The sequence below is a fragment of the Leishmania major genome, chromosome 34 (assembly GCF_000002725.2).
Source record: "Leishmania major strain Friedlin complete genome, chromosome 34".
In the NCBI taxonomy this organism is placed as follows: domain Eukaryota; phylum Euglenozoa; class Kinetoplastea; order Trypanosomatida; family Trypanosomatidae; genus Leishmania; species Leishmania major.
In genome coordinates, this window is record NC_007286.2 from 1,511,456 (window position 1) to 1,535,687 (window position 24,232).

The following is a 24,232-nucleotide window of genomic DNA, read 5'->3' on the forward strand; positions in this document are numbered from 1 at the left end:
GGGTTCTCTGGATCCGCGTGCGTGTGTGTTTGCTTGCTTGTTGTGTGCGTGTGCGTGGAGGTGGGCCTGCTTCATCTGACCCCTTGTGCCTCACCCCTTCCCCGGCCTTAAGGCCCCTGTCCCTCGTATGTTCTCGTGCGCGCTCGTGTGTGTTAGGCCGGCTCTCAACCTCTAAAGTTCGGACTCGGCTGTCGCGTTCACGACTGGCTGTGTGCATGTATGTGTGCGTGTACGTGTGTGTATGTGCTTGCTAGCGCGTGCGCAGATCGCCCGGTTTCGTGTTAGCTACGACCAGCCACTGCTCATGGAAAAGTAGCCCAACCGAAAGTGAGGCATAGCATGTAGAGGCGTCCCCTTGTAGACGCGCGCGTCGCCTGGTTGGTACTGTTGCTAACCGTTGCACGGATGGAAGGTCTGAATGACACCGGTTTTTTTTTTGGAGGGGGAGGGGGGAAGCCTCGCATGTGCCTCTGTGTATCTATAAGTGTCTCCATTTGTTTTCCTTCACCACGGCTCGGCGTTTTGCTGTTGTCTACCTGGGCACAGCGTATACTTGTCTGAGCCCGCCTCTTTTCGTTTCGTCGCCATCACCGCTGCCACGATGCGAGGGTGTGTCCCGGAGAAGCGAGGGGTAGGGCCAATGCCGACCATCTCAATAGAGCAAGGCGAGCGAAGGGCAAAGTCATACACGTTCTCCAGGGCCGCTACTTTGCGTCACCGTGTACATAGCCAGGAGGAGTACCTTAACACGTGGGTGGGCAAGACGTCTGCCGCGGCGCTACCTGGAACACGTCGCTGCCAGTGAGGCGGATATGGTGAGTGGGTATAAGCCTTGAAACTTCGAACCTGCCGACTCCTCATTTTTCTTTTACGAATGCCTGCCATTCCTCTCCTCCCCTCCCCTTCTCCCTCCGTTCCGTCGTCTTGACGTCTCCGTGAATTCCTTTGCCCTCTCTTGACGCTGCAGCCCGGTGAATGAGTCCACCCTGGTGTGGCGCTGACGCTGCTATCCAAGGCACGAAAGACCGCGGGGCCATCCGCACGCACACGCAAACCTGTTCAGACAAGCGCGCCACCGCAGAGCCGCTTTGCCGGGCTGCCGCATGCGTGTGTGGTGGTGGTTTGCTCTCTCTCTATATATATGTGTGTGTGTGTGTGTACTGTTCGTGCCATTTCTTATTCTCCTCGCGTTGACTTTCATAGAAGCGGTGGTGGTGACCGAAACTGCAGCGTATCACTGCACTCCCGTGCCTCCTCAGGTAGAGATAGACAGGAAACGGCGCTGCCAACGTGGTGAGGTAGTTTTGCGAGCTGCAGTCGCGTTTCTACCACCGCCCTCGCAGTTCGCCGCCGTTTGGGGGGTGGTGGTGTCGCCCCACGTTGCTTTTGTTCCCCTCTTCCATTGCAGCCGTTGGTGTGGCGGTGTCCATGTCGAGTGTGACGCTGTCCTCCGCAGTGCGGGCGAACCCGCGCCTCGTTAGCTCGTCGTTGGAGAAGATGACCTGCAACGCACAGGGGATCACCGTGGTGGACATTTACCCCTCTGTGTTGTCGGCCCTAACCGCGAAGGGTGCACCTGTAAGCGTAGCCGAGAGCGCTCGCGTGTATGTGCAAGCTGCCCGGTGCAGCCGTCGCGCGCAGCGACTGAGCACCGAGGGCGACGGGGACTGTGTCCAGCATAAGCACGCCACCTCCCCTGGCCCTGCCGTCACTACTGGCGTGGGCAGCAGCAACTCGCCAGTTGGGCAAAAGAAAACGGCTGCCAACGAGGACTCCCACTTGAATTGCTTCAATGTGGGTATTGCCATGAGTCTGCACACAGTGCTGCTCTCGCGCAACCGCATCTCGAGCTTGCTCGGCATAGTGCAGTTCAGGCACTGTGTTTGTCTTTCACTGCTGGGCAACCGCATTCGCACCATTGAGGATTGCGAGCCACTCGCCATGCTGCCTGATTTGCAATATCTTTCCCTGGAGTACAACCCGGTGACACGGCTACCGCACTACCGCGCGCATCTACTGCGAATCTGCTCGTGGCCTCAAGAGTTGTCCCCCAGCACCTGCCGTCTGCGCAAACTAGATAGCGCTGCCGTCACCACGGCAGAGTTAAAACACGCCGCGTTGTGCCTTCTGCGGGAGTCAGCTGTGCTGCCGGAGCTGCTCTACCGCATGCAGCTCCTGGCATTTCTGGTGGACATCGAAAACCGTCAGCGGCTGCACCGCGAACTGCGTCTGCGCGGTCACGTCTTGCATGACTTGAGCGAACATGCAAGTATGGAGCTGCTGCTGGAGCGAGGGGTAGCGCACGCGTTGTCCCGGGTCGGGATTGCAGGGGCGGCGCACATGGCTCGCCAGCTTGTGCGCGATCATCGTTGCCTGCGTACGACCTCGCTTCCTCTCAGCAAGCACAACAGTGCGCATCCGGCCCCAGCTCAGGCACCACACGCGCACACGCACACAAGCGTCACAGTAGACAAAGGCGTGTGTGAGGCCGTCGACGAGAAAAGTGGCGGAGTAGCCGACCTCACGACCACCAGGGTCACGAACTTCGCATCTGACACGATAGACCCGAGCGAGATTGCGAGCGTCAGCACCGTTTCCTCCTGCTCACTGTTTTCAAGCACCTCATCCAGTGGCGCGAGTGTGCTGCAGTCGCTGTCGCACCTGCTTGCAAGCAAGGAGCTGGACTGGAGTCGGAGGTCCTTGCGCCGCGCCGACGCCACGGAAGTGGCTGATACGTGTCAGGCTTGGTCGAAGGACGCGTTCCGACAGACGATCGTCTCTCTTGATGTCCGCCTCTGCACACTGCTCCTGCGCATCTCGAGCGCTGCGGGGCAGACGCTGACGTCCCATGATGTCGACCGCCTGTGTGGGGTGTGGCTGCATGCCGTCGCGCATTGTACGCCGGCAGAGGCAGCAGAGGTTAACGCGACGGGGCGGCGGCGACTGGTTGTCGAGGTCGGCGCCGCAGCGGCAGAGCGCAAGAGTACCAAGAGAAGAGGTGCCGCGGAGGGTCAGGTAGCGCTGAAACAACGGGAATCCAGCCTTGGTACAGCAGTCACCGGTCGCATACCAATGGGCACGGTCGCTCCGGTAGAGACGAGCATCAAGGACGCCCTTGGAAAGGAGTCGCGGCGTCTCTCCAGCACTTCACCGTCACCGCCGCAGCTGGAGCACCGCGACGCGGAGGATGTGACGATGGACTCCACAACGATATCCATGACGTCGCTCTCCTCGGACGCTGCATTGCTGCCGCGGGATGCGGTTCCGCTGCCCACCACTCGCTCTCGAACAGACCCAACGCAGCCATCGGTGCCCGGCCGTGAGGCTACTGGAAGCACGGCTGCAAGGGCTGCACTCGGCGCTATCGCTCACGACTCGGCTTATTTGAAGACATCCGCTTGCGCCGAATCTATTCACGCGTTTGAGGCGCTCGCGCGCGGACGTTACAAGCGACGCGCGTTTCAGCAGTGGTGTTCAGCGCTGCGACATCGCTGGCAAACACGCATCGTGGCCGCCTACATTCGCGAAAAGGTCAGCGACGGCGCGGCTGCAAGCATTCGGAGTCCATCCTGGGGTGGCCTTCTTGCCCAAGTGACCTACGTTGAACGCAAGCGCGGCTTCTTTACTGTTTGGCGGCGGCGAGCGCAGCTGCACTGCGACTGCCGCACTCGGCGGCTCCGTAGATTGTGGAACCTGTGGCGCGAGAAAGCGGCAGTATTGTCCGTCCTTCGTGTGCGGTGCGAGCAGACATCTGCATTGGTCGCGCAGCACATGCGGGACGTGGCGTTTCGCACATGGAAGTCCAAGGCGGAAAAGAGGGCAAGCGAGCGGTGCACGGCGGCCCAGCGCCGCATCTTTGCTGAGGGGCCGCACAGTACAGACACCTTCCGCGCGCTAGCATCCCCCACGCCTGTGATGGCACACCTTGCCGCCCGCACACCCTCACCGCGCACTACGGTGATGTGTCGCACCCTGGCAGACGCACTAACGCCTCGCAGAGAAACCTGCACCACAGCCGTGGAAGTACCATCCGTCACCTCGGTGCCTGATGAGATTCTCTCGGACACATCTGCGGCAGTGGCAGTAAACCCGGTCATCATGTCTGTTTGGCGTCACGTGGCGGCCCTCGAGAGACGCGCGTGCCCATCGCACGCTTCAGCGTCCGTGAGCGACAACGAAGAGCAACACGACTGCTGTGCGCGCAGCTCCTCAGACGAAGAAGCGGGGCTTTCCGCTGTGGGAGCGTCACCAAGTCCTGGGGTCAGCGTCGCGAGCGGTACCGCCACGCCGTTCGTCGGGGTTACCTCCCCGGAGTGGGTGCAGCAGCCACAACCGCTCTGCGACGCCGCGAGGGCCCAAGCACAGCTCAGTGGCCCCAGTGGTGAGCTTTCGCCACCGCCTGCAATGCGCATGCTTTTTTCGCCCGAGTCGAGGAGCCAGAGCGCTGGACTGAATGGATGCAGCCACACCGGCGCCGCCACAGTGCAGCTGCGGGCTTTGCAGCCGTCTCCAGCGCAGTTCCCACTCGCACGGGCACACGCCAGACCATCCACAGTCGTGCTGGTGCCTTCAGTAAAGTCGACTACTTGCAGATTCTATGGCTCTTCAAAGCCAAGCTGTCTTCCGTCCATCACCGCTGCCCGTCGAGCGATTGTGCAGTCATTGTCTACGACCGAGGTGGCGGCTGCACCGGGCGACGTGGACTCGCCGTACCCTGCTGCCGATGTCGAGGCGTTGGTGGAGCGGGCGAAGCAGCTTGAGATTGATCGTGACTACCTCATAGAAACGTTGCGGAGCCTTCATCTCTCTCAGCAGAAGCATTGCACACAGGAAAGGCCGCAGCCACCGCATGCAGCCTCCACAGCAGACTCTGTATTACTGCCCTCCTCGGCGCCGCTGGCGCCCTCCTTTGCCGTTGCCGAGCAACTGGAAGGACGGTGCGCCTCTCTGGAGAAGGAGGTGCATCGGCTGGAGAAGTTTGTGGTTGCTCTACAAGACGAGCGACATCAGCTTCTGGAGAATATGAAACGTAGTATGTTTCGTTACAGAGCATGACGTGCAATGCCGAAGAAGTGAGAAGCAGCAGAATCGAGGGCAATACCGTCCGCGCACAGCTGCGGGATAATGGGGTGTGCGGCGCTGCGCACGGCCTCCGTGCTTGGGTGTATCATGTGTCGTTGCCTGTTTTGCGTTCACCTGCGCCTCGTCTCTCTTGCGTCATTCACACCTCGTAGCGCCCTCCGTCTCTCTCTTTCTCGCCCCTTTCCCCTATTCGAAAGGTGCCGCGTGTGCCGTCATATAGGTCGGGAGAGACACGTTGGCCATGACGGGTGGAACGGGGCCGCGGCCGCCGTGGTCGCACGCAGTTCAAAGGAAGGCTCCTAAACAGCACAAAACGGGAGACGCAAAAAAGGGAAAAAATGGGTTGAAAGGCCCGGCCCGCCCGCCCGCCCCCCCCCCCTCCCTCTTCGATGCGCAGCCCCTTTAGTTGTTGCTTTGTTTTTTAGCGATGTCGCTCTCTCTCTCTCTCTCCTCTCCTCTCCTCTCTTCTCTCTCACGCACCGTTCACGCACACGCACAAACGTCCGTCCGTGGAACAGGGAGAAAAAACAGGCCGAAGGGGGAAAGTCGTGCACAAGCACCGCTCGCCATTGTGAATTTTATGCACTGTGTCAAGTGCGCGTAGGCGCAGTAGCGCTAGAAAATGTTCGGCGGTGGTGAGGAGTACTTCCAGGACCCCCCGGAGATCGATCGGGACACGCTCGGTCGCTACGCCACCTTCTGCGCTCGCCTACGCGCCATTGAGAAGCCTGGCAAAAGGACCATCACCGAAGCCGCCACGCTGGCACGCGAAGTCGGCGACACCCTCCTTGACTACGAGCTCGTCGTCGGAGCACTCTTCCGACACATCAAGACGTGGACAGGCCAGAAACAACTCGCGTGCTGGTATATACTTGACAAGCTGTGTAAGGAGGACCGCGACAAGTACGGCTACACTGCCGGCAAGTACATTCTAGAGGTCGGACGAGACCACATCCCTTACGAGGATGCCGACCTCGCCGGCAAGTACGAAAGCCTCGTGGAGCACTGGGAAAATGTTTTTCCGCGTCATGTCGTCGATGCGCTGTGGATCGCCAAAAAGGAGCGCCTTTGGGCCGTCGACCACCCGAACGAGGTGAAGCAGCAGCAGCAGGCGGAAGAGGAGGAGTGGGCACGCGAGGAGGAGGTGATGCAGGACGAGGACGGTCTCAACGACTTTGGCCAGCCGTGCATCGACTACCTGCAGGGACACTGCAGCTGGGGTGACAGCTGTCGTCTGTACCATCCGCCCGGCGAGGAGGGCTCGCTGCCAGCGGAGTGCCGGATGGGGGACTGGAAGTGCTCGGCATGCGGCGTCATCAATCGGCACTTTCGACGTCGGTGCTCCAACTGCGTGCGTGAGAAGCCGCAGTACAAGAAGGGGCGCGTGCCGTCAGCAGAGGATAAGCTGCTCTGCACGCCAGACCCGGCAGTGACGGCCGCCTTTCACCAGCAGTTTGGCTACAACCCGTACGCGCCAGCGGAGGCGGTAGCGCACTTCAAGCTGCGCCTAGAGGGTGTGTCGGCGGAGGAGTACCGCAAGGAGCGCGCGGCAGCGTACCGCGTGCGGATTCTCGGCAAGGCCCCCACTAACCCCGTCGAGGAGCGTTGCAAGGCGACGAAGCACTTCCCTGACGTCGACATGGAGCCGGACGAGGAGTACGAGGTGGGCACGGACGGGCTCGTGGCGAAGCGGCAGCGCACCGAGAGCCTCGTGCCCGCGAACGCCTCGCCCAATAGCGCTATCGCGCTTCTCGCGCAGCTCGTCATGGAACGTGGCATCCTGGACCCGACCGTCCCTCAAATTTTCGGCGAGCTTTCCCGCTACATCCGCCAGGCTGCTGGTGACCCAACAATGGAGCTCAACGAGACTCAGGCGGAGGTGCTACTGTCTGCTTGCAAGCTGGGCTTCACCGCGTGGAATGCGAACAAAGGCGCCGTTCCTTCCGTCGCCACTTTCTTCAAGGCAGTTCGGCATAATGAAAGTAAGCTGGGGCTCTCCAGTGAGCAGGTGGAGCAGCTGGAGTCTATGGCCAGCATGTTCTTGGCGTGAGAAACGCGAAGACAACAAAAGAGGAGGTGCATCTTGTGTGTGTCGGTGTGTTGCAAGTCTTTTTTTGCGCCTCCTTTTCGTCACGGCGAGAACACGCACACACACGCACGAGCGCACACGAAAGCGACCCCACGAGGGCGTGCGGACGAGACGCTCCCGCGTACACGCCCCTTTCACCTTCCTGCCTGGCTTCAACCGGGTAGTGGCGTTTGTGTGTGTGTGTGTGTGTGTTTAGCAGTGCTGTGCGCGGCACGTGGAGGATTGTCAGTGGCCTGTTTGAGGTACGCATATGAGAGAGAAAAACAACAAAACGAACAAAAAAAACAAGACGGTGCGGCGGCACACATGAATGCTCTCACCTCTGCGCAGATGCATAGAGTGGTGCCATTTTCTTTTCTGCGTGCGTTTGCGTGTATCGGGGAAGGCGAATCCATATGCGGCTTTGCCGCTGTTGTTCGCCGACATTCATTGACTGTCCACAGCCCCCAGAAGGTACGAGCATGATCCCCTCGTCGTAGCTCGACTTGTTTTATTTTTTTTTTGTGCGAGCAATGACGGGCTTGTCTCTCTCTCTCTCTCTTTCTCTCGCGTCACTTCTCCCTCTCCCTCTCCCGCCTCCTGTCTTTGGTTTCCGCCCCGCATGTCACTGTGCAGAGGAAACAACCAGGTGGAAAGGCGAAATATTAGGGCGCCGCTTTGCATCTACACAGCAAACTATCGCCAGCATCACCACATCAGGTGACCATCGCACCCTGCTAACGAGACGCACACACACATATACATACATGTGTACACACTTTACTCAGCGGTCTTCTTGTCCCCACTCTCTTTGCTCGGACTCACCCACACATCCCTGCATACAAGCGATCACGCCGAACGCACCTCCCGTGCAGCGTTGCTTCCACCCCGCCTCCTGTCTGTGACTCGAGTCTGACCCTCCTCCTTTTTGTCGGCACACGACGTAAAGCCCGAACGCTCGGGTCAACGATACTGTGCGCATTGATCACTGCCGTCTTAAGTCACGTTTTCTCTCTATTCGCACCAGCGCACTCGCTGCGTATATCTCGCCTACGTAAACTGAAGTCAGCTTGCCTTCTGTTCACTGCCGCCGTTGCGGAAGCCTCGTCGAACGTCTCATCACCTTTCTGTGTTTTTCTTCTTCGACTCTCTCTCTCTCTCTCCGTTGTCCTGTGAAGCCGATGTCCTCTGTAATCCTCGTGAACCCCATCGCCTTTGGGCCAAATCCGAAGACGAAGGACAACGCCCTGATTCAGTCCATGCACGTCGGCAACGCGAAGGCCGACATGGATCGCTCGCAGGTCTGCGCGCTTGTCACCGAACTAGAGTCCTTCTTCAAGGTGGACTGCGGCATCCGCACCGTCGTCGTTCACCAATCCCGCGAGCCGAAACTGTACCGGGTGCCGCTGGAGGAGCGCGGTGAGAGTGTCTGTGTCGCGGACAGCCTCTCCGTCCACAACGTCGTCGACAACAACGGCGTCATTCAGCGCCACCTCGTTGTCTTTTACCCAATGAATCCGTACCGCCAAGGTGAGCTGGCCCGCAAGCAGCTCGTGAACCACATCACCAAGGCAGCCGAGGAGAATGCCGCGATCGAGTTGATTGATCTGCGGCCTTTTGAGGAGGAGGGCAAGTACCTGGAGGGGTCCGGCTCTCTCATCTTTTCGCCCGGCGGCAGGTACGTGTACACGGCCGTTTCTCAGCGTAGCCATCCCGATGTGTTGGAGGTGTTATGCCGGCCAGAGAACCTGAACATTCCTCCTCAAAATCGCTTTCTTCTGCGCTGCAAGAACGCGGTACCGCACACAAACTTGCTGGGGTGGTGCGGCATGGGTATCTGCGCCTGGGCCATCAGCAGCCTTGTCTTCGATGTGGAGGAGGAGGAGGTGGCTTTCTACGACCACCTGTCCGCCGCCTACTCCTGCGTCCTCGAACTGAGTGAGGCGGAGGTGGAGAAGTTTGCAGCGAGTGCGCTGGAGGTGCCTGTGCAGCCACAGAGTGGGAGCGCAGGCAAAGCGCACTACGTCTTGGTAATCTCAGAAACGGCCCTGGCGGGACTCACTTCCAAGAACCGTGAGCTGCTTATGGACTGGTACGGCAAAGAGAATGTGCACACCTTCTACGGCGAAGTCCTCGAGCGCCGCTGCGGTACCTCGCTGCCTTCCTGCATTGCCGCCTCCTACACACTGGGGTCTCGGCCGCCATTGCCATCGCAACCGTCCACAATTGAGTTGCTGCGGCTCGGTGTCAATAACTGAGGCGACGTGGTGCTCTGATCGATGCAAACACCCCTTCACATCGCTTGACTCTCCAGCATGCTCTTTTTATTTGTACATGTGTCGGTGGTTTCCTTTTTCCCACGTATTAGCACGTCACTCAGTGTATTTTCTCTTGGCGTGTCTGCGCCACCCATCCCTTTCACGCACGCAAACGCTCGCATGCACCCCACCCCCGCCCCCTCCTCCTCGTCTCTGTCCATATCGCTGCCGTCTGGTACCACGCGTCTGCTGCTAAAAGGCCTAGCTACGGTGATGTGTGTGTGTGTGTGTGTTGGAGAGAGGGACAATATTGGAAGTGGGCGCGGCATTAGAGGTGTGAAAGCACAGAATCCGGGGCGTGAAATGGGCTCTGCGGCCTTTTGGCGGATCTTTTCGTATTTTCGGCGGGGGCTCAAAAAGAAATGGCGAAAGAAAAAACGCTGGTGCTCGCGAACCACTCAAAGTGACGCGCACCGCTGTGTGCCTCAGAATGGGTCGGACTTGTTTCCCGCCACACGCCGACGCACGAGCACGCTGCGGGATACCGCGCTCCCTAATTTGACACCGGTGCACCCTTGATGAAAGACAGCAATGAGGTATACAAGGATGCTCGACCACGCTCTCTCTTAGGCGTGCCCGCCAATCTTTTCCCCTCACTGCACGAAACACCTCACCTCCCGTGTTGAAGATGCGCTCATTCAAGGTTTGCTTGTTCAGTTTCGCATTTGCATGACCCTGCTGTCGTGGTATAGTGCGCCGTGTTCGAGCCGTGCGTGGTCACCTCGTTTCCGTCTCCTCCTCCCCCCCCCCTTCCTCCTTACTGTTGCTCTCCCAGCCTTTCGCGGTCCTGGCACGGGAGTCACAGACAGCGGAGCTGGAAGAGGGTGAAGAGGGGAGCGGTTGGTTGTGTGACGGCTCGTGTCACCAGGCGCACGTGTGAGTGGCGGCCCTCTTTTGTTTGTATCCATCCCGCAGGCAGCAAAAACGCCCTCGCGCAGGCGCACACACGCGTGAAAGAGAGTAAGATCTGCCAGGACGATGAAGCAGCAACAACAAAAAACGGAAATATACGGTTCGTATGAAAAGGAAGAAAATGCATCTCTCTGCGTGTAATGTGCAGACGGTTTGCTGGGGGCGGCATTCTCCCTCCTCTTCTTCTCTGTTGTGTGCATGAACGTGCACGTTTGGAATGATTATCGTGCTGCGGTGGTCACCTGTTGCGTGTGCTTGGGTGCAGCATGTTACTCGCATCTCGCTGCCGTTACACCTCCCTCCCCCCCCTCCCTATTTTTTTTTTGTTTCCCCTCTTTTTCGTCGTCTTGTGCCTTTATGCGGTTGTTCTTTTGGTTCCTCTTTTCCTTGTCATGTTTCTCCTCCTCCGTTTGCGTGGTCGTCTCGGAGAGACAGCTTCCCACCCAACAGCGTCCCCCACGCTCATCTCTTTTCTTTTCTCCTTTGTTTCCCTTCACTGTCCGTAGAGGCGCATGGAAGGTCGAGTTGCCGCGCTGCAAGATTGGCGACAACGGAAAAAGCTGAAGTGCAGAGGCGACCAGTGGCCAACCCCCCCCTCCTCCTCCTCCTCCTCCTCCTCCTCCCCTCCCCTCCCCAAGCAAAAGATCGGATGCCGGGAAGGGAAAGGAATGCCACACGCAAGTCACCACCAGAGGGGAGGGGGGAGGGCGAAGTGCCTTCGCGTATGCCTCGTATGCTCTTCGCTGGCCCTGTCTGTGTTTCGCCAGCTCCCTGTCGTCCTTTGCGCCTGCAGCCCTCTCGGTAACGAGAAGGAAACGAGAAACAAAGACGAAGAAAGCGTCGCGAAAGTGGCGGGGTGCTGTGGTGAAGAGGACGGCACAGCCTCTCACTAGCAGGCCCTCCTTGCTGGGAGGGGCCACAAACGAGAGTTGCCGGAGCCACTCAATCGAGTCCTGCTCGCTTGTGCCCCTTCTAGGGACTGCTGTTTCGTCTCTAGACGAGCAGCTGAAGGTGATGAGGGAGGGAATCGCAATGCGTGCAAAGTTATCTTCGCCTCCTTTTCTGAGTGCAAATGTATATCTATATATAGATATATGTGTGTGTAGGGGACGTCCTCGGCAAGACAGCACCTCTCCCTTCAACGCTCTCCTCCTCCCTCCTCCCTCCTCTCTCCCCTCAATCCTTTTCTGCAACGCGGTCACACAATAATCATACTGATATATATGCATCTATATATATATATATATAGTAATACCGGCTTCGATAACACACCGCACACGAAGGTTAGAGAGAAGCACAAATCACATCCCCGCCACCTCTGTTCCCTTCCTCAAGAGCAATGTCTACACAAGAAGAGCCTCCACAGCATACCCGTTTGCTCTTGCGTCGCACGCTGAGCACCCGATCTCCCCTTCTCCTTGATGAGATGCGGCTGCCCAGTATGACCCCTAGCCCGAGCATTCCCTATGACGTGCTGCTTCGCCGCTACATCGATGTGCGCGACGCGGCTCGAGATCTGATCTCTGCCGACCCGAGGCAGTCGCTCAATGTGCGCGACACCTATCTGCGTCTCTGTCAAACCCATGGCTACCCGCTAGACAATCACTACGTGGGGTACCTCACTCGATACGTCACGGTGCAAGCCGCCATTGCGAGCGGCTCGGCTCGAGATATGGTGGACAAGGTTCGTCATCTCGACTTTCTCCCTACCTATGTCGGCAAGCTCGCGTGGCTGCCCATCTTCGTTACCCTCTCCGACTGCGTTCTTCTTCACTCTTTGTCACTGTCGAGCCAGCAGCTGGACAGTGATTTAGTGCTTCTCCTCGCCCACAGCCTCCCTCCTCTCGTGCAACTTGCCTCCTTGGACGTATCTGGGAATCCGATCGGCTGCACCGGTGTGCAGGCTCTCATACGGCTCGTGAAGTCCTCTCCCTCTCTGACGCAGTGCAACATACACGGAGCTGCATCGATTGCACCTCTGACAAGGCGGCTCGAGGCCGCGTTGGCTCGCAATCAAGAACACACATCTCCGACAGCGGTGGCGAGCCAGTGATGGTGCCAGCAATGTCAGCAGCGCGCGGGTCTACCTCTTGTACAGTATGTGCTCTTCTCACAGCACGCCCATGCGAGCAAGGGCCGTCGTCTGTCGATGTGCTTGTGTGTTGTGCTGTCCTTTCCTTGACTGTGTACTGCTCTCTCACCCTCGCGACTTGTGTGTCTTATTATCTGATCTTTCTTTTCCGTGGAACTGGAACGACCGCATCGTGGCCTCGTGGAGGACATCAAAAACTGCACTATACAGACATACAAGGTAAAAACAGAGAATTGGTATTCGGGCAGTCGACAGGACGCTCTTTCTATGCGACAATGTGCGCACAGTGCACTCCGTCATAGGCAGTATCGTTGATGTTGTGTTTGCGAGGGCGGGCGTGGTCTTCTGGCATACGATGCTGCTCTCTCCCTTTTATTGAATGTGTGTGTGTGTGTGTGTGTGTGTTGGTGTGTCTTGCATGGCGCCAGTGCATCGGCACGTCGTGTTCGCTGGGTGAGTCCTCCTGTGTTTACATTCTCACACCTCTACACGTATGCTGGTGCCACGCCTTCCTCTTCGCGCTTTGCTCTCGCATGGCGCTCCCGCATCTTCCGTCGACCTTGCGGCGCCGCGTGCGGGGTCATGGTGGTGCCCAAATCCCACTTCTCCTCCCTCTCTCTGCCGTTCTTCAGAGGCATCGTGTGCAGGTGCCGACGCTCTCGATAGCACAAAGACACCACGCACAGACGCGCCTCCAGCGGGCAGGGCTTATGTTCGCTCGCCTTGCGTGGCCAACGAGTCGCCTCGCCATCGCAGCGACCAGTAGCTCTGTGTCTCTGTGCCGAGGTCGTCTTGCAAGCGTCGCAGCAGCGCTGGGTGCCCCGTCTTTCGTTAGCGCAGCACTTGTGTCCCAACGATGGGCCAGCTCGGATGGTAGTGGCAACAACGCCGGCACCGGAGACTCTAGCACGGGTACCGCAGCAATTGCTTATCTGGGCGAGAAGGAGCTGATTGAGCTCAACAAGGAGGCCGCGGAGGCCTTCGAAAAGGGCGACTTTTCCTCGGCCATCGAAGCATGGGAGAAGGTGGCGCACTCGAAGCAGCACACCCCAAATAGCCCCACCCTCATGAGCTGCCTCAACAACCTCGCTTGCGCGTACGGTGAGACGGGTGACAACATACGAAAGCTGAAGCTACTGGAGAGATCTCGCGACCTGGTTGAGGCAGTGTACGGCACCGACCACCCGCAGTATGGCATGGTCTTGTACAACATGGCCTGCGCCAAAGAGGAGATGGGCCTCTATGCTGACATGAAGCAGCTGCTTGAGCAGTCGCTCGCGCTGCATGAGAAGCGTTTCAACCCACTACATGCCAAGGTCGGCCGCGTTCTGCTGTTGCTCGCCGCCGCCCACGGCCATCTCGGCGAGCACGAGGCCCAGCTGCGTACCGCCGAGCGTGCGTACGAGATTGTGAAGCGTCACTGCGGCCCTGAACACGTGCAGACAACCATTGCGATGATGACTCTCGGTCGAGCCTACGGTGCGGCGGGGCAGGTGGAGCGACAGCTGCAGCTCGCACAGGCGGCCTACAGCATTCAAGAGAGGCGGCTTGGCCCAATGAGTCCGCAGCTGGCCATGACCCTGCTGGAAGTTGCCGACGCGCACAGGGTCAATGGCGATTTCTACAATCAGAAGGCGCTGCTCGAGCAGGCGGTGGAGCTGCAGCAGCGGGCCTTTGGGCAGCAGCACGCCCAACTCATTGACACATACGTCGCACTCGGTGACGCCTGCGGGCAGCTGGAAAATTCGAAATTGCAAGCGCAGTACTACCTTGAGGCGCTCAAGATTGCACGTCAGCGCTTCCAAGGAAGACACATTGCCATCGGCAAGGCTGCAGTGAACGCCGCCCGCGCGTACCTCTCTCATGGCAACAAGGCAAAGGCGCAAGCGTTGTTGGACGAGGCGCGGTCTATTGTGGAGCGTAACGTGAGCCCAGAGCACCCTCTCTCCAAGCAGCTGGACAAGGTCGCAAAGGAGGTGGTGCGGTAGGGGCACCGCACCTCTGGAATCATTTGTGTGTGTGTGTGTGTGTGTGTTTGTGGCGAAGTGTGTTGGGGTGTTGCTTGCCAATGAGGTGCCGTTGCTCCGTCGCGCCCGGGCAGTGAGAAAAGGTGGGAGGGAGGCGGTGACGCATCGCTGGTGCGCCACAGTTTCGACCTCTTGATCTCTCTCCCTTTCCCTTCGAACCGCGTCGTGCACTTGTGTGCTTTTTCACACCCTTTTAGCGAAAGGCAGTGTAAAATCATGAGGTACCGAAAGGGGAAGCAAAGCAAACTGCGCTGTTGGAGTTCTTCATCTGCGCTCAACCGGTCTGTGTCGCTATGGTCGTGTTTGACTGCTCTAAGGCCGAGTCTGAGGCCGAACAGCGCGCGTGCCGTAGAGCAAATGGGCATGTGCGTCGATGTATGGCTTTCCTCACTCCTTCATGAACATCCCTTTCGTTCAACCCACACACACACACTCTCTCTTTCTCATATACACACCCTTTTTGCACACCTGTGACAGCACGCCGCCACTCTGCGCACACACATACTCGCACAAACACGTACTATCACGCGCGTGTCGCAAGCTCATTTCCATAGAGAAGGGTCTCCGCTCGCACAAGCACGCCTATAAAACCGCCCGCACACAGTGGAGTAAGAGTGCCGTCTTCACCCGGGCTGTCGCGTGTTTAACGGTGCAGCAGTCCGACACACATATGCGGCACACCTAATCCAGCAGCCAGCCGATCTCTCTACATATTTTTTTCGTCTTTTCTCCGAGAAAGGCGCTCGTCTGCCCGTGTCGGTTTACTGTTCGGCTCCTGCACTGACTAGTGACCGTGAGCTCCATCTGGCTAACCCCACGCGTGCCCGTCTTATTGCACGTCTACCGAATAATCGCTCTCTTCACGGCACGATGTCCGGCATCAAAATCGAGGAGGTCATCTCGACCACCAAGAAGGAGCGGGTAGCAGCGCACAGCCACGTAAAGGGGCTTGGCCTTAACCCGGACGGGACGACGAAGCACATCGCCGACGGTTTCGTCGGCCAGGAGAAGGCGCGCGAGGCGGCCGGCATTGCGGTGGAGCTGATCCGCTCCAAGAAGATGGCAGGTCGGGCGCTACTGTTTGCGGGGCCGCCGGGCACCGGCAAGACGGCGCTGGCCCTCGGTATTGCCAAGGAGCTGGGTCCCAAGGTGCCCTTCTGCCCAATGGTCGGCAGCGAGGTGTACAGCGCGGAGGTGAAAAAGACGGAGGTTCTCATGGAGAACTTCCGCCGCGCCATCGGGCTACGCATCAAAGAGAACAAAGAGGTTTACGAGGGAGAGGTGACTGAGCTGCGCGCCGAGGAGACGGACAACCCGCTCGGCGGTTATGGCAAGTCCATCTCGCATGTCATCATCACCCTCAAGTCGCAGAAGGGGTCCAAGTTGCTGAAGCTGGATGCGGCCATCTATGAGAGCCTGGAGAAAGAGAAGGTGTCCGTCGGTGACGTCATCTACATCGAGGCAAGCTCTGGCGCTGTGAAGCGGGTGGGCCGCAGCGATGCGTACATCGGTGACCACGACCTGGAGGCGGACGAGTACGTGCCGATCCCGAAAGGGGACGTGCACAAGAAGAAAGAGGTGATCCAGGACGTAACGCTGCACGATCTCGACATGGCAAATGCGAAGCCCAGCCAGGGACAGGATGCCCTGTCAATTGTGAGCAGCATGATGCGGCACAAAAAGACGGAGGTGACAGAGAAGCTGCGCCAGGAGATCAACAAGGTTGTGAACAAATACATTGACCAGGGCGTCGCTGAGCTCGTGCCCGGCGTCCTCTTCATCGATGAAGTGCACATGCTAGATATTGAGTGCTTCACCTACCTCAACAAGGCGCTGGAGTCGACCCTCGCACCGGTCGTCATATTCGCCACCAACCGCGGCAGTTGCCGCATTCGCGGGACGGAGATTCGCGCGCCGCACGGGATGCCAACAGATTTGCTAGATCGTCTCCTCATCATTCGCACCATGAACTACGACGTGAGCGAAATTACGTCGATAGTTGAGATCCGTGCCCATGTGGAGGGGGTGAAGATATCCGAGGCGGCTCTGACCAAGCTCGGCATCATCGGCGAGAGCACGTCGCTGCGCTTCGTTGTGCAACTGCTGACGCCGGCGCTCATCATTGCCGAGACGAATGGCCGCGAGATGCTCGAGGAGGAAGATGTGGATCTGGTGGCTGAACTCTTCAAGGACGGCAAGGCATCTGCCCGTCAGCTGCAGGACCACGCAGAGGAATACGTATACCAGTGAGGCAGCGTTCCCGAGAACAGTCGCAGAGGCGAGGCAACGTGGAGGGGGCCCATCGCTGCACGCATGCACCTCCTCCTCCTTTCCCGTTTTCCTCTGGGCCGTCTTCGCAGAGCAGTGTATACCGCTCCGTGTTTTTTTTCGTCGTTTCCTTTTTTGATGTGTGTGTGTGGTGAAACGCAAGTTTGTGTGCCTCTGTGTGCGTGGGCGTGTCTCTCCTGACCTCACGCTCTTCCTCGCCTTGAATGGGTCTGTCTGCCTGTCTGTCTGTCGGTGCATACGCGTGCGTTTGCCTTCCATCGCTAACCATTTTGCTGTCAAAGGCACAGACGGCACACACCCCGTAAAAGCAGAGCAGCACACGGGTGATGAGGAAGTCGTTGGGAGGGTACGCTATCCAATTCCCTTCAGTTGTTGGGGGTAATTTAGGTTTCCCTGTGTCTAACTAGAAGAGCAAAGAGAAAGCAAGAAGCACTGGCTCGTGTTACTCTCGGGTGTGAACGCGACACCATATGCACAGCCCACTGCACTGGTGTCTCCCCCTCCCCCTTTGACCGACTCTGCAGCGCCCTCTTTTCCTGGGGGCGTCACCTACCTGCTCTCTTATCAGGCTGGTGTGTACGAGCAAGCAAGGTGATTATCGTCATGAAAGTGGCCATCACATTCTGTTCCCCATACTTGTTTTGATTTCCTCAACTTCTCTTTCCCTGTGGTAGTGTCTGCGCTCACACACGCCCTCGCGCGACGTCCGAAACGTGCATGTGCATTGCATTGCCGCCTACTCCCAAACTTCCTCCCGCCCCCCCCCGTCAAGCAGCTCCTCACCGATTGATCAGCTGAGGGCGAACCTGTTCGGCTTCCGCATTGGCAGAGGTGCTGCAGTAGGCGATGGATCAGGGAAGGGGCTCCACTGAAAGCAAATAGCCAGCTGTATGGATGAAGCGTTGTTGCAGCTGTCGAAACGCGAAGTATACTTGCGCCTATCATCCACGTCGGCCCACGCGGGAGTGCGCTGGTGCGCTACTCGTTGTGTTGATGCCATCTGTGGTGTGACGCGTGTGTGCGTGCTCGTGGTGGCGTCATGCTAGAGTTTCTCGTCACCACTCAGCCGTCGCGCCGCATTGTGTGCCGCAACGAGGCGACGTACATCTACTTTTGGCCCTACCTCTTCTCTCGCGAAGTCCCGGGTGCGCTGCAGTTGTGTCGGTGGGCTGCACGTCGTGGTGCAGCCGTGCACGGTGCCGTCCGGCTGCAGCCCAGTGAGACCCCCAACGCAGCGCATCGATGCTATCTGACAGTAACACGCCCCGTCGCCGCAGGCCGCACGCTCATTTCGCTTCCGGCAGCGCTTTCTCTGAGTGTCAGCTCCCCAGAGTCGCGCAAAGGCACCTTCATCGGACGCTACAGCGCCCTCGAGAGCTTTGCGCAGCTCCTCGCCCGTGAGCTGCACAACCCGCGCAGCCCTCATCGCGCCTATCTCGAGTTTCTGCATGACCTGCACAACTCGGGGACGGACGAGGTATCGGACGCACTTCTTGCCGGGCTTCGCTACGAGCGTGCTGCGGTGCTGGTTGATCAGTTAGATGCCATGTACGCCGGGAACTCGCTGCAGGCACGCGGGGCTGCCAACGCGCCGTTCCTGGACAAGGAGCAGCTGACCTCTGCAAGTCAGCGCGTGGAGTGGGTGCGGCTGCACCAGCTGCAGCGTCGCCTTGAGCAAGGCGTGCCCCACTTTGCCGCCAAATCAACAGCCTGGGCGTTGTCCATGGCGCTGAGTCGCGCAATGGAAGACGACGCGGAGGGGCTCAGCCTTTATCCGCTGATCGACTTTTGCGCCCACAGCTTTGAGCCGAACGCATACATCTGTGTAGGCGAAGACGAGCGCATTGCAGCCACGCGACCGGTGCGCTGGGCAGATTCGAGCGGGGAGCCCCTCTTGCACGTCGTGACGCGACGGCTGCTGCACGCAGGCGAGAAGGTTACCCTGCGGTGGCATTGGCGTCCTGTCAAGACGACGGAGGATGCGGAGTTTTGGCAGATGCGCTTCGGCTACGTTCCGCAGTCAGAGTAGCCGCACGATGGGGTTTGTGCGCAGGTCGCTGCACACATACGTCCACACGGGTGACGGCGCCGTACGTGGCGTGTGCGCTCGTGTCTGACTCACTGTCGTGCACTGCCTACCTTCATCACAGGTCCTCCCAACGAATGGAAAGCGGCCATGGAAGCAGACAAGGGAGCAGCCACAAACGGCAAGGAAAAACATGGCCCAGCAATTGCAGGGAGACACGGCCTGTGTACGTGTGCGCGCGCGCGTGTGCGTGTGCGTGCCTGTGCTTCTTTTCCCAAGCGTCGGGCGAGTGAGCAGCAGCAGAAGCGCCTGAGCCGATGCATCTGATGTCGTCTACTTCTTTCATCGTCCCTCTCTCTCCTTCATCACTTGTTCATGTCGCCCTCGCCTTTCGCTTTGTTTCCTTATTTTTCCGAGCGGTGTATGCGTGTCTGCATCTGTTTGTGTATGTGCTGTTCGCTATGCGCATGGACGGATGGCCGCCGGCCTCCTCCCTTGTTGAGCACAAGGCGGTATTCTTGAAGGAAAAGCAAACACGAGCAAGAGAGGTGGCGACTCTTGCGGCACCGAGGAGTCACATCAACGTCACGTGCCAAAGGAAGGGAGCGGTTACCATCGCTCACTCGCTCGCACACGTGCCTTCCTTCATTTCACAGAGCTGATTCCGTCCACTATCCTCGCAACAGCACCAACCCGCCTCCACAAGGCGAAGCGCCACCCAAAGGCACCAGACACCTCCGACAAGCACAACTAGCAGTCGCGAGGAGGAGCAGCTGGGAGAAGGGGGCAACAATCGTGTTTTATCCCCCACCCGCCACCACCTCTTTTCTGCGGCGCCACACGACTCACACGAACGTTTGAAGGACAACTCGGTGGTTTGACCGCTTTCCGTTTTCGCCCCGCCTTTGCGATTCACTAAGCCGTTTCTATTTCTCTCTCCCCTCCCCTCCCCTCCCCTCCCCCCTGCCTCCCCCCCCCACACACACTTAAAGGTCTTAGCCCCGAAGCGGCGCGTTGTTCGTTGGCGCCGCTTAGCCCGCCCATGCAGCAATCATCCTTTGAAGTCGCTATCGACAGGAGCAGCCATCACTCCTTCGTGACGGCCTCGCAGCACTACCTCGACACTGTGCTGCGGCCGCTTTACAGCGGCCGCCTGCCGCTAGCAGTGCCGTTGCGCATTACAGGGCAGAGCGGCCACGGCATCTACGTCGGGTGCCTCACCTGCCGGCCACACACGCGCTCCAAATTTGTGCTTGTTTTCCCCCTTGCGTTCTGCGATGACCATGGGCTGAAGGAGGGTGAGCTGGTGGAATGCGTGCCGCTGCCCAACACGCCGCGTGCGACCAAGGTTCTGGTGGCGCCGCTGACGGTGGACGACAGCGAGGTAGTGGAGCAGAACGCGCTTCGTGTCGAGAACCTGCTGCTTCGCCAGGTGCAGGTGGTGTTCCCCTCCATGATCATATCTGTCTCCATCTTCCCCGGGGTGCCGGCCAAGGTGGTGGTAACCGCCATCGAGTGCGGCGACGCTGAGGAGAAGCTGCGTAGCGGGTGCGCGACGATGCACGAGGGCACACATTTTGTAATTGCCACCCGTGTCCGTCGGCAGCAGACGGACGGCGCGGCTGATGGTGCTGCCACATTGCCGCTCTGGGCCTTTGTCCGCGGACGGCCCGCTCGTGCCGCCGCTGATAGCGGGGCCGAGCGCACCGACGTGGCTGCGGTGCGGGTGCGCCGCGTCACGGCCGAGAAGTACGGCTGGAAAAACGGTATGGTGCTCGGCGTCCTCGACTGCGCGACGGTGGCAACGCTGAACAGGGAGGAGGTGACGCCGGGGTTTCTGCGGGCACACTTAAAGCAGATGACCGTTGTTGTCGTGAACAACGCCGACGGCGAGGCAGCGGGAGCTGCGGACGAGGAGGACGTGTGCGTGGTAAACTCCCTGACGCAGGCAACAAACCTTCTCCTTACCCCTCACGGTCTCGACCCGTCGGCCCCTACGGCTCGGAAGGCTGGCGACGCAACCAGGAACGATTCTGCCGGGGTGGCCCGTCCGGTGCCCTCGAGTCCCGCGCTACTCCCATGCTCTCCGGTGGCGCTGGACGCCGTCATGCAGGTGCACGGGAGGGTAGCGGAGGAGCTGCAGCGGCACCTTGTGGCCGCCCTCCACCAGTCGAGCGTGCCGCGGTTTGCCAATCTGCACCAGAACAACGTGCTGCTATGCGGCGGAAAAGGCTTTGGCAAGTCGACGGTGGTGCGCGCGGTGCTCGACACCCTGCCCGACGTGCACACCGTAACGCTCGAGTGCGGCAAGACCAAGTCCTTCTCTGCAGACATCGCCAGGGCCTTGATGGAGTGCGTTCTGTGCAAGCCAGCGGTGCTGGTGCTGGAGAACTTCGACAGCATCGCGCCGGCGCAGCAGGACAGCCATGTGGAGGCGATGACGGCTATGACGCGGGCAACGCTGGAGGCAACGCTGACACGCTTCTGCTACCAGTTCTCCGTTCGTCCGCACGGGGCGGTGGTGGTGCTGGCGACATGCTCGAGCCGTGACGCAGTGCACGAGACGCTGCGGTCGGCTTACTGCTTCCGGCGGGTGCTGACGCTGGAGGCGCTGAATCGCGCGTCTCGGACGGTGCTGACTGGGCAGGTGTTCCCATACGCGCCGCGCGAAGACGTGGCGGCGGCGGCGGCGCTGATGGACAACTACACCCCCTTCGACGTGAAGCAGCTGACGGCGCGGATGCGGGCGAAGCGGGCGGCGGAGCCGGCCCTGTCGCTGCGCGAGTGCGCCGAGGCCTGCGTGACCTTCTTTACCCCGCTGGCGCACACCGGCATCAGCTTTCTCAAAGGGGACAAGGTGTCGTGGGAGTCGATTGGCGGGCTGGAGGAGGCCAAGAAGACGCTGTACAGTACGCTGGTGCTGCCGATCAAGCACCCGCAGCTCTTCGCGCGGCTGCCGCTCAAGACGCGTAGCGGCATCCTGCTCTACGGCCCATCGGGGTGCGGCAAAACCTTCATCGTCGAATCCCTCGTCAAAGCGGAGAACCTGCACTGCGTAGTCATCAACGGCCCGGAGGTGTTTGGCAAGTACATTGGGCAGAGCGAGCAGAAGATCCGCGACGTCTTTGAGCGCGCACAGGCGGCGGCGCCGTGTGTGGTGTTCTTTGACGAGTTCGACTCGGTGGCGCCGCAGCGCGGTGCTGACGACTCGGGCGTGACGGACCGCGTGGTGAACCAACTGCTGTGCTACCTGGACGGTGTGGAGGGGCGCAAGAACGTGTTTGTCGTCGCGGCCTCGAGCCGGCCGGACCTGATTGACGCGGCGCTGCTGCGGCCGGGTCGACTCGACAAGGCCGTCGTGTGCCCTGTGCCGGGCGAAGATGATCGGGTGGCAATACTGCGCAGCCTGCTGAGCAAGGCCTCGGCGCACTTCAGTGACGAGGAGCTGCGGCAAGTGGCGCGGCGCACGGTGAACTGGACGCCTGCCGACCTCTCGGCGATGGTGTCGTCGGCGAGCACGCTGGTGAACATGCGGTTCGTGGAGCGCCTGACAAAGCAGGCGGCTGGCGTGTCAGGCAGCATCGGCGGTGGTGGCGCCGCGCCGGATGACGAGGATGGGTTTGTGATTGCTGGCCTCGGCCACGGTGTGACGCGAGAGAAGGTGGGGGACACGCTGAAGCCGCTGTGCCTGGCCGCCCGCGGCGGGGCGGAGGCGACTGTCTCCAACACAGCCTTTCTCGCGGCAGAGCTGATGTCGATAGACGACTTGTGGGCGTCGGTGGCGACGACGCGGCCGTCGCTGTCGGAGAAGGACATCCAAAAGCATGAGCGCATCCACGCCTTGATCTCCAAAGGCAAGAGCGCGCCTCCGTCCAACCCTCCCGGGTCGCGGCTCGTCACGCGATGAGCGCCCGCCCCCTGTTGATGAAAGGGGGAAGGTTGTCGCTGTGATTTCTCGCTTGTCTGATACCCAACGAGCAACTGAAAGAGGACAGAAACAAACAAAAAAAAAAAAGAATACTGGACTGTGGATCGCGAACGACTTGAAGGGGATGTGATGGGCACCTTCCCGGTTTTTCCCGTGAGGCCGCCGCCCCCTCTCCTTCGCACCCCTGGCCTTTTACGTCCCCACCCCCCTCCCCGCCCCCGTCCCCCCCCCCCGCGCCGTCGGCGAAAAGCTCCTCCCGTTGGATTCGAACCAACGACCTGTAGGTTAACAGCCTAACGCGCTGCCGACTGCGCCAGGGAGGATTCGTGGTTATCCATGCATTCACTCTAGGTCTTTGTCCTTCGAGAGGAAGGAAAAGCTTCCTTCCGGCCGGAATCGAACCAGCGACCCTGTGATACCTGCGAACTCTACAGTCACATGCTCTACCAATTGAGCTACAGAAGGTTGTTCGTACCCGGTGAACATCTTGTACTGTAGCGTTTTCGACTCCAGAGGCTGAAAAGGAGACAGGCCACTGCGAGAATCGAACTCGCGACCCCCACTTTACGAGAGTGGTGCACTGCCACTGTGCTAAGCGGCCGACGGGACACAGATGAAAATGAGTGTAGGTGCGCAACAAAGACGGGTGTTTTCAGGGACATTTAGAAAAAGCGGACACTGTGGCCGCTTGGTCTAGTGGTATGATTCCCGCTTCGGGTGCGGGAGGTCAGGGGTTCAATTCCCCTAGCGGCCCTTTTCCCTCTAGGCCTCGGGGTCTAGAACCATGCTTTCACGACTGAAATTGTCAATCCACGAATCCTCCCTGGCGCAGTCGGCAGCGCGTTAGGCTGTTAACCTACAGGTCGTTGGTTCGAATCCAACGGGAGGAGCTTTTCTTTACACACGGTGAAACTACCTCACCTGAAATCAAAAAAAGGAGCCCGCCCCAGGAGCCGTGCGCACACCGCGGCTCCAACGCCTGCTCCCACTCTCTCTTCTCCCTCCGTCTGTTGGTCATTCTTGTTCCCTCCATTTCCGTTTCCTGAGTCTCTCTCCTCCCCCCCTCCCCACCATATACTCCCTTCTATTTTCGCAGCAACAGCACACTACGGTCTTCACACCCAACAAAAAGCAATGCGGCAACCCCTTCCCCCACGATTCACTGAAGGGAATGCGAGGCACGCCCCCTCCTGCTCCTCACAACCCCCCGCACGCACAGGAATTACCCCCACACCCCACAGCTCTTCTTGCGCAGACAACCATTAAAGAGTGCTAGCGCATGTCGCCTCTGTGCTCCTGCACAACCATTCCTCCACTCCTTTCCGGTCCGTGTTTATTCTGATTCGCTTGCATCATCCCCGCAGCACATCTTCCCACCGCGGCAACAAAGTGCGGAATGGAGCGCCACGACACAAATATACACAAAAAGTGCGGCCCCGTCACCACGCCAGGTTCCTGTTCTTTTTTAGTCATCTGCGCCACTTTCCGCA

The 24,232-nt window shown here is 59.4% G+C and overlaps 8 protein-coding genes and 5 non-coding genes across 13 annotated transcripts; 10 read left to right on the top strand and 3 right to left on the bottom strand.

Annotated features, from left to right (window-relative positions):
* Window positions 1-1,428: 1,428 nt before the first annotated feature.
* On the top strand, window positions 1,429-5,055 carry LMJF_34_3450 (conserved hypothetical protein; the record flags this gene model as incomplete). The annotated part of the gene is made up of 1 exon (XM_001686397.1): window positions 1,429-5,055. One exon carries the CDS (start codon window positions 1,429-1,431, stop codon window positions 5,053-5,055), a length of 3,627 nt encoding a protein of 1,208 aa, XP_001686449.1.
* Window positions 5,056-5,704: 649 nt separating this feature from the next.
* On the top strand, window positions 5,705-7,132 carry LMJF_34_3460 (conserved hypothetical protein; the record flags this gene model as incomplete). Its single annotated transcript, XM_001686398.1, has 1 exon — window positions 5,705-7,132. One exon carries the CDS (start codon window positions 5,705-5,707, stop codon window positions 7,130-7,132), a length of 1,428 nt encoding a protein of 475 aa, XP_001686450.1.
* A 1,199-nt stretch (window positions 7,133-8,331) lies between these two features.
* LMJF_34_3470 (conserved hypothetical protein) lies at window positions 8,332-9,408 on the top strand (the record flags this gene model as incomplete). Its single annotated transcript, XM_001686399.1, has 1 exon — window positions 8,332-9,408. The coding sequence occupies one exon, from the start codon at window positions 8,332-8,334 to the stop codon at window positions 9,406-9,408; it is 1,077 nt and encodes a 358-aa protein (XP_001686451.1).
* A 2,311-nt stretch (window positions 9,409-11,719) lies between these two features.
* Window positions 11,720-12,433, top strand: LMJF_34_3480 (conserved hypothetical protein; the record flags this gene model as incomplete). Its single annotated transcript, XM_001686400.1, has 1 exon — window positions 11,720-12,433. One exon carries the CDS (start codon window positions 11,720-11,722, stop codon window positions 12,431-12,433), a length of 714 nt encoding a protein of 237 aa, XP_001686452.1.
* Window positions 12,434-13,182: 749 nt separating this feature from the next.
* Window positions 13,183-14,460, top strand: LMJF_34_3490 (conserved hypothetical protein; the record flags this gene model as incomplete). The annotated part of the gene is made up of 1 exon (XM_001686401.1): window positions 13,183-14,460. The coding sequence occupies one exon, from the start codon at window positions 13,183-13,185 to the stop codon at window positions 14,458-14,460; it is 1,278 nt and encodes a 425-aa protein (XP_001686453.1).
* Window positions 14,461-15,369: 909 nt separating this feature from the next.
* LMJF_34_3500 (putative ruvb-like 1 DNA helicase) lies at window positions 15,370-16,749 on the top strand (the record flags this gene model as incomplete). The annotated part of the gene is made up of 1 exon (XM_001686402.1): window positions 15,370-16,749. One exon carries the CDS (start codon window positions 15,370-15,372, stop codon window positions 16,747-16,749), a length of 1,380 nt encoding a protein of 459 aa, XP_001686454.1.
* Window positions 16,750-17,827: 1,078 nt separating this feature from the next.
* Window positions 17,828-18,817, top strand: LMJF_34_3510 (conserved hypothetical protein; the record flags this gene model as incomplete). The annotated part of the gene is made up of 1 exon (XM_001686403.1): window positions 17,828-18,817. One exon carries the CDS (start codon window positions 17,828-17,830, stop codon window positions 18,815-18,817), a length of 990 nt encoding a protein of 329 aa, XP_001686455.1.
* Window positions 18,818-19,856: 1,039 nt separating this feature from the next.
* LMJF_34_3520 (peroxisome biosynthesis protein-like protein) lies at window positions 19,857-22,721 on the top strand (the record flags this gene model as incomplete). Its single annotated transcript, XM_001686404.2, has 1 exon — window positions 19,857-22,721. The coding sequence occupies one exon, from the start codon at window positions 19,857-19,859 to the stop codon at window positions 22,719-22,721; it is 2,865 nt and encodes a 954-aa protein (XP_001686456.2).
* Window positions 22,722-22,992: 271 nt separating this feature from the next.
* On the bottom strand, window positions 22,993-23,065 carry LMJF_34_TRNAASN_01. The gene has a single exon. It is a non-coding gene; the product is annotated as a tRNA-Asn (tRNA).
* A 58-nt stretch (window positions 23,066-23,123) lies between these two features.
* On the bottom strand, window positions 23,124-23,207 carry LMJF_34_TRNATYR_01. The gene has a single exon. It is a non-coding gene; the product is annotated as a tRNA-Tyr (tRNA).
* A 64-nt stretch (window positions 23,208-23,271) lies between these two features.
* On the bottom strand, window positions 23,272-23,343 carry LMJF_34_TRNATHR_01. Its single transcript has one exon. It is a non-coding gene; the product is annotated as a tRNA-Thr (tRNA).
* Window positions 23,344-23,424: 81 nt separating this feature from the next.
* LMJF_34_TRNAPRO_01 lies at window positions 23,425-23,496 on the top strand. Its single transcript has one exon. It is a non-coding gene; the product is annotated as a tRNA-Pro (tRNA).
* Window positions 23,497-23,559: 63 nt separating this feature from the next.
* LMJF_34_TRNAASN_02 lies at window positions 23,560-23,632 on the top strand. The gene has a single exon. It is a non-coding gene; the product is annotated as a tRNA-Asn (tRNA).
* The last annotated feature ends 600 nt before the right edge of the window (window positions 23,633-24,232 follow it).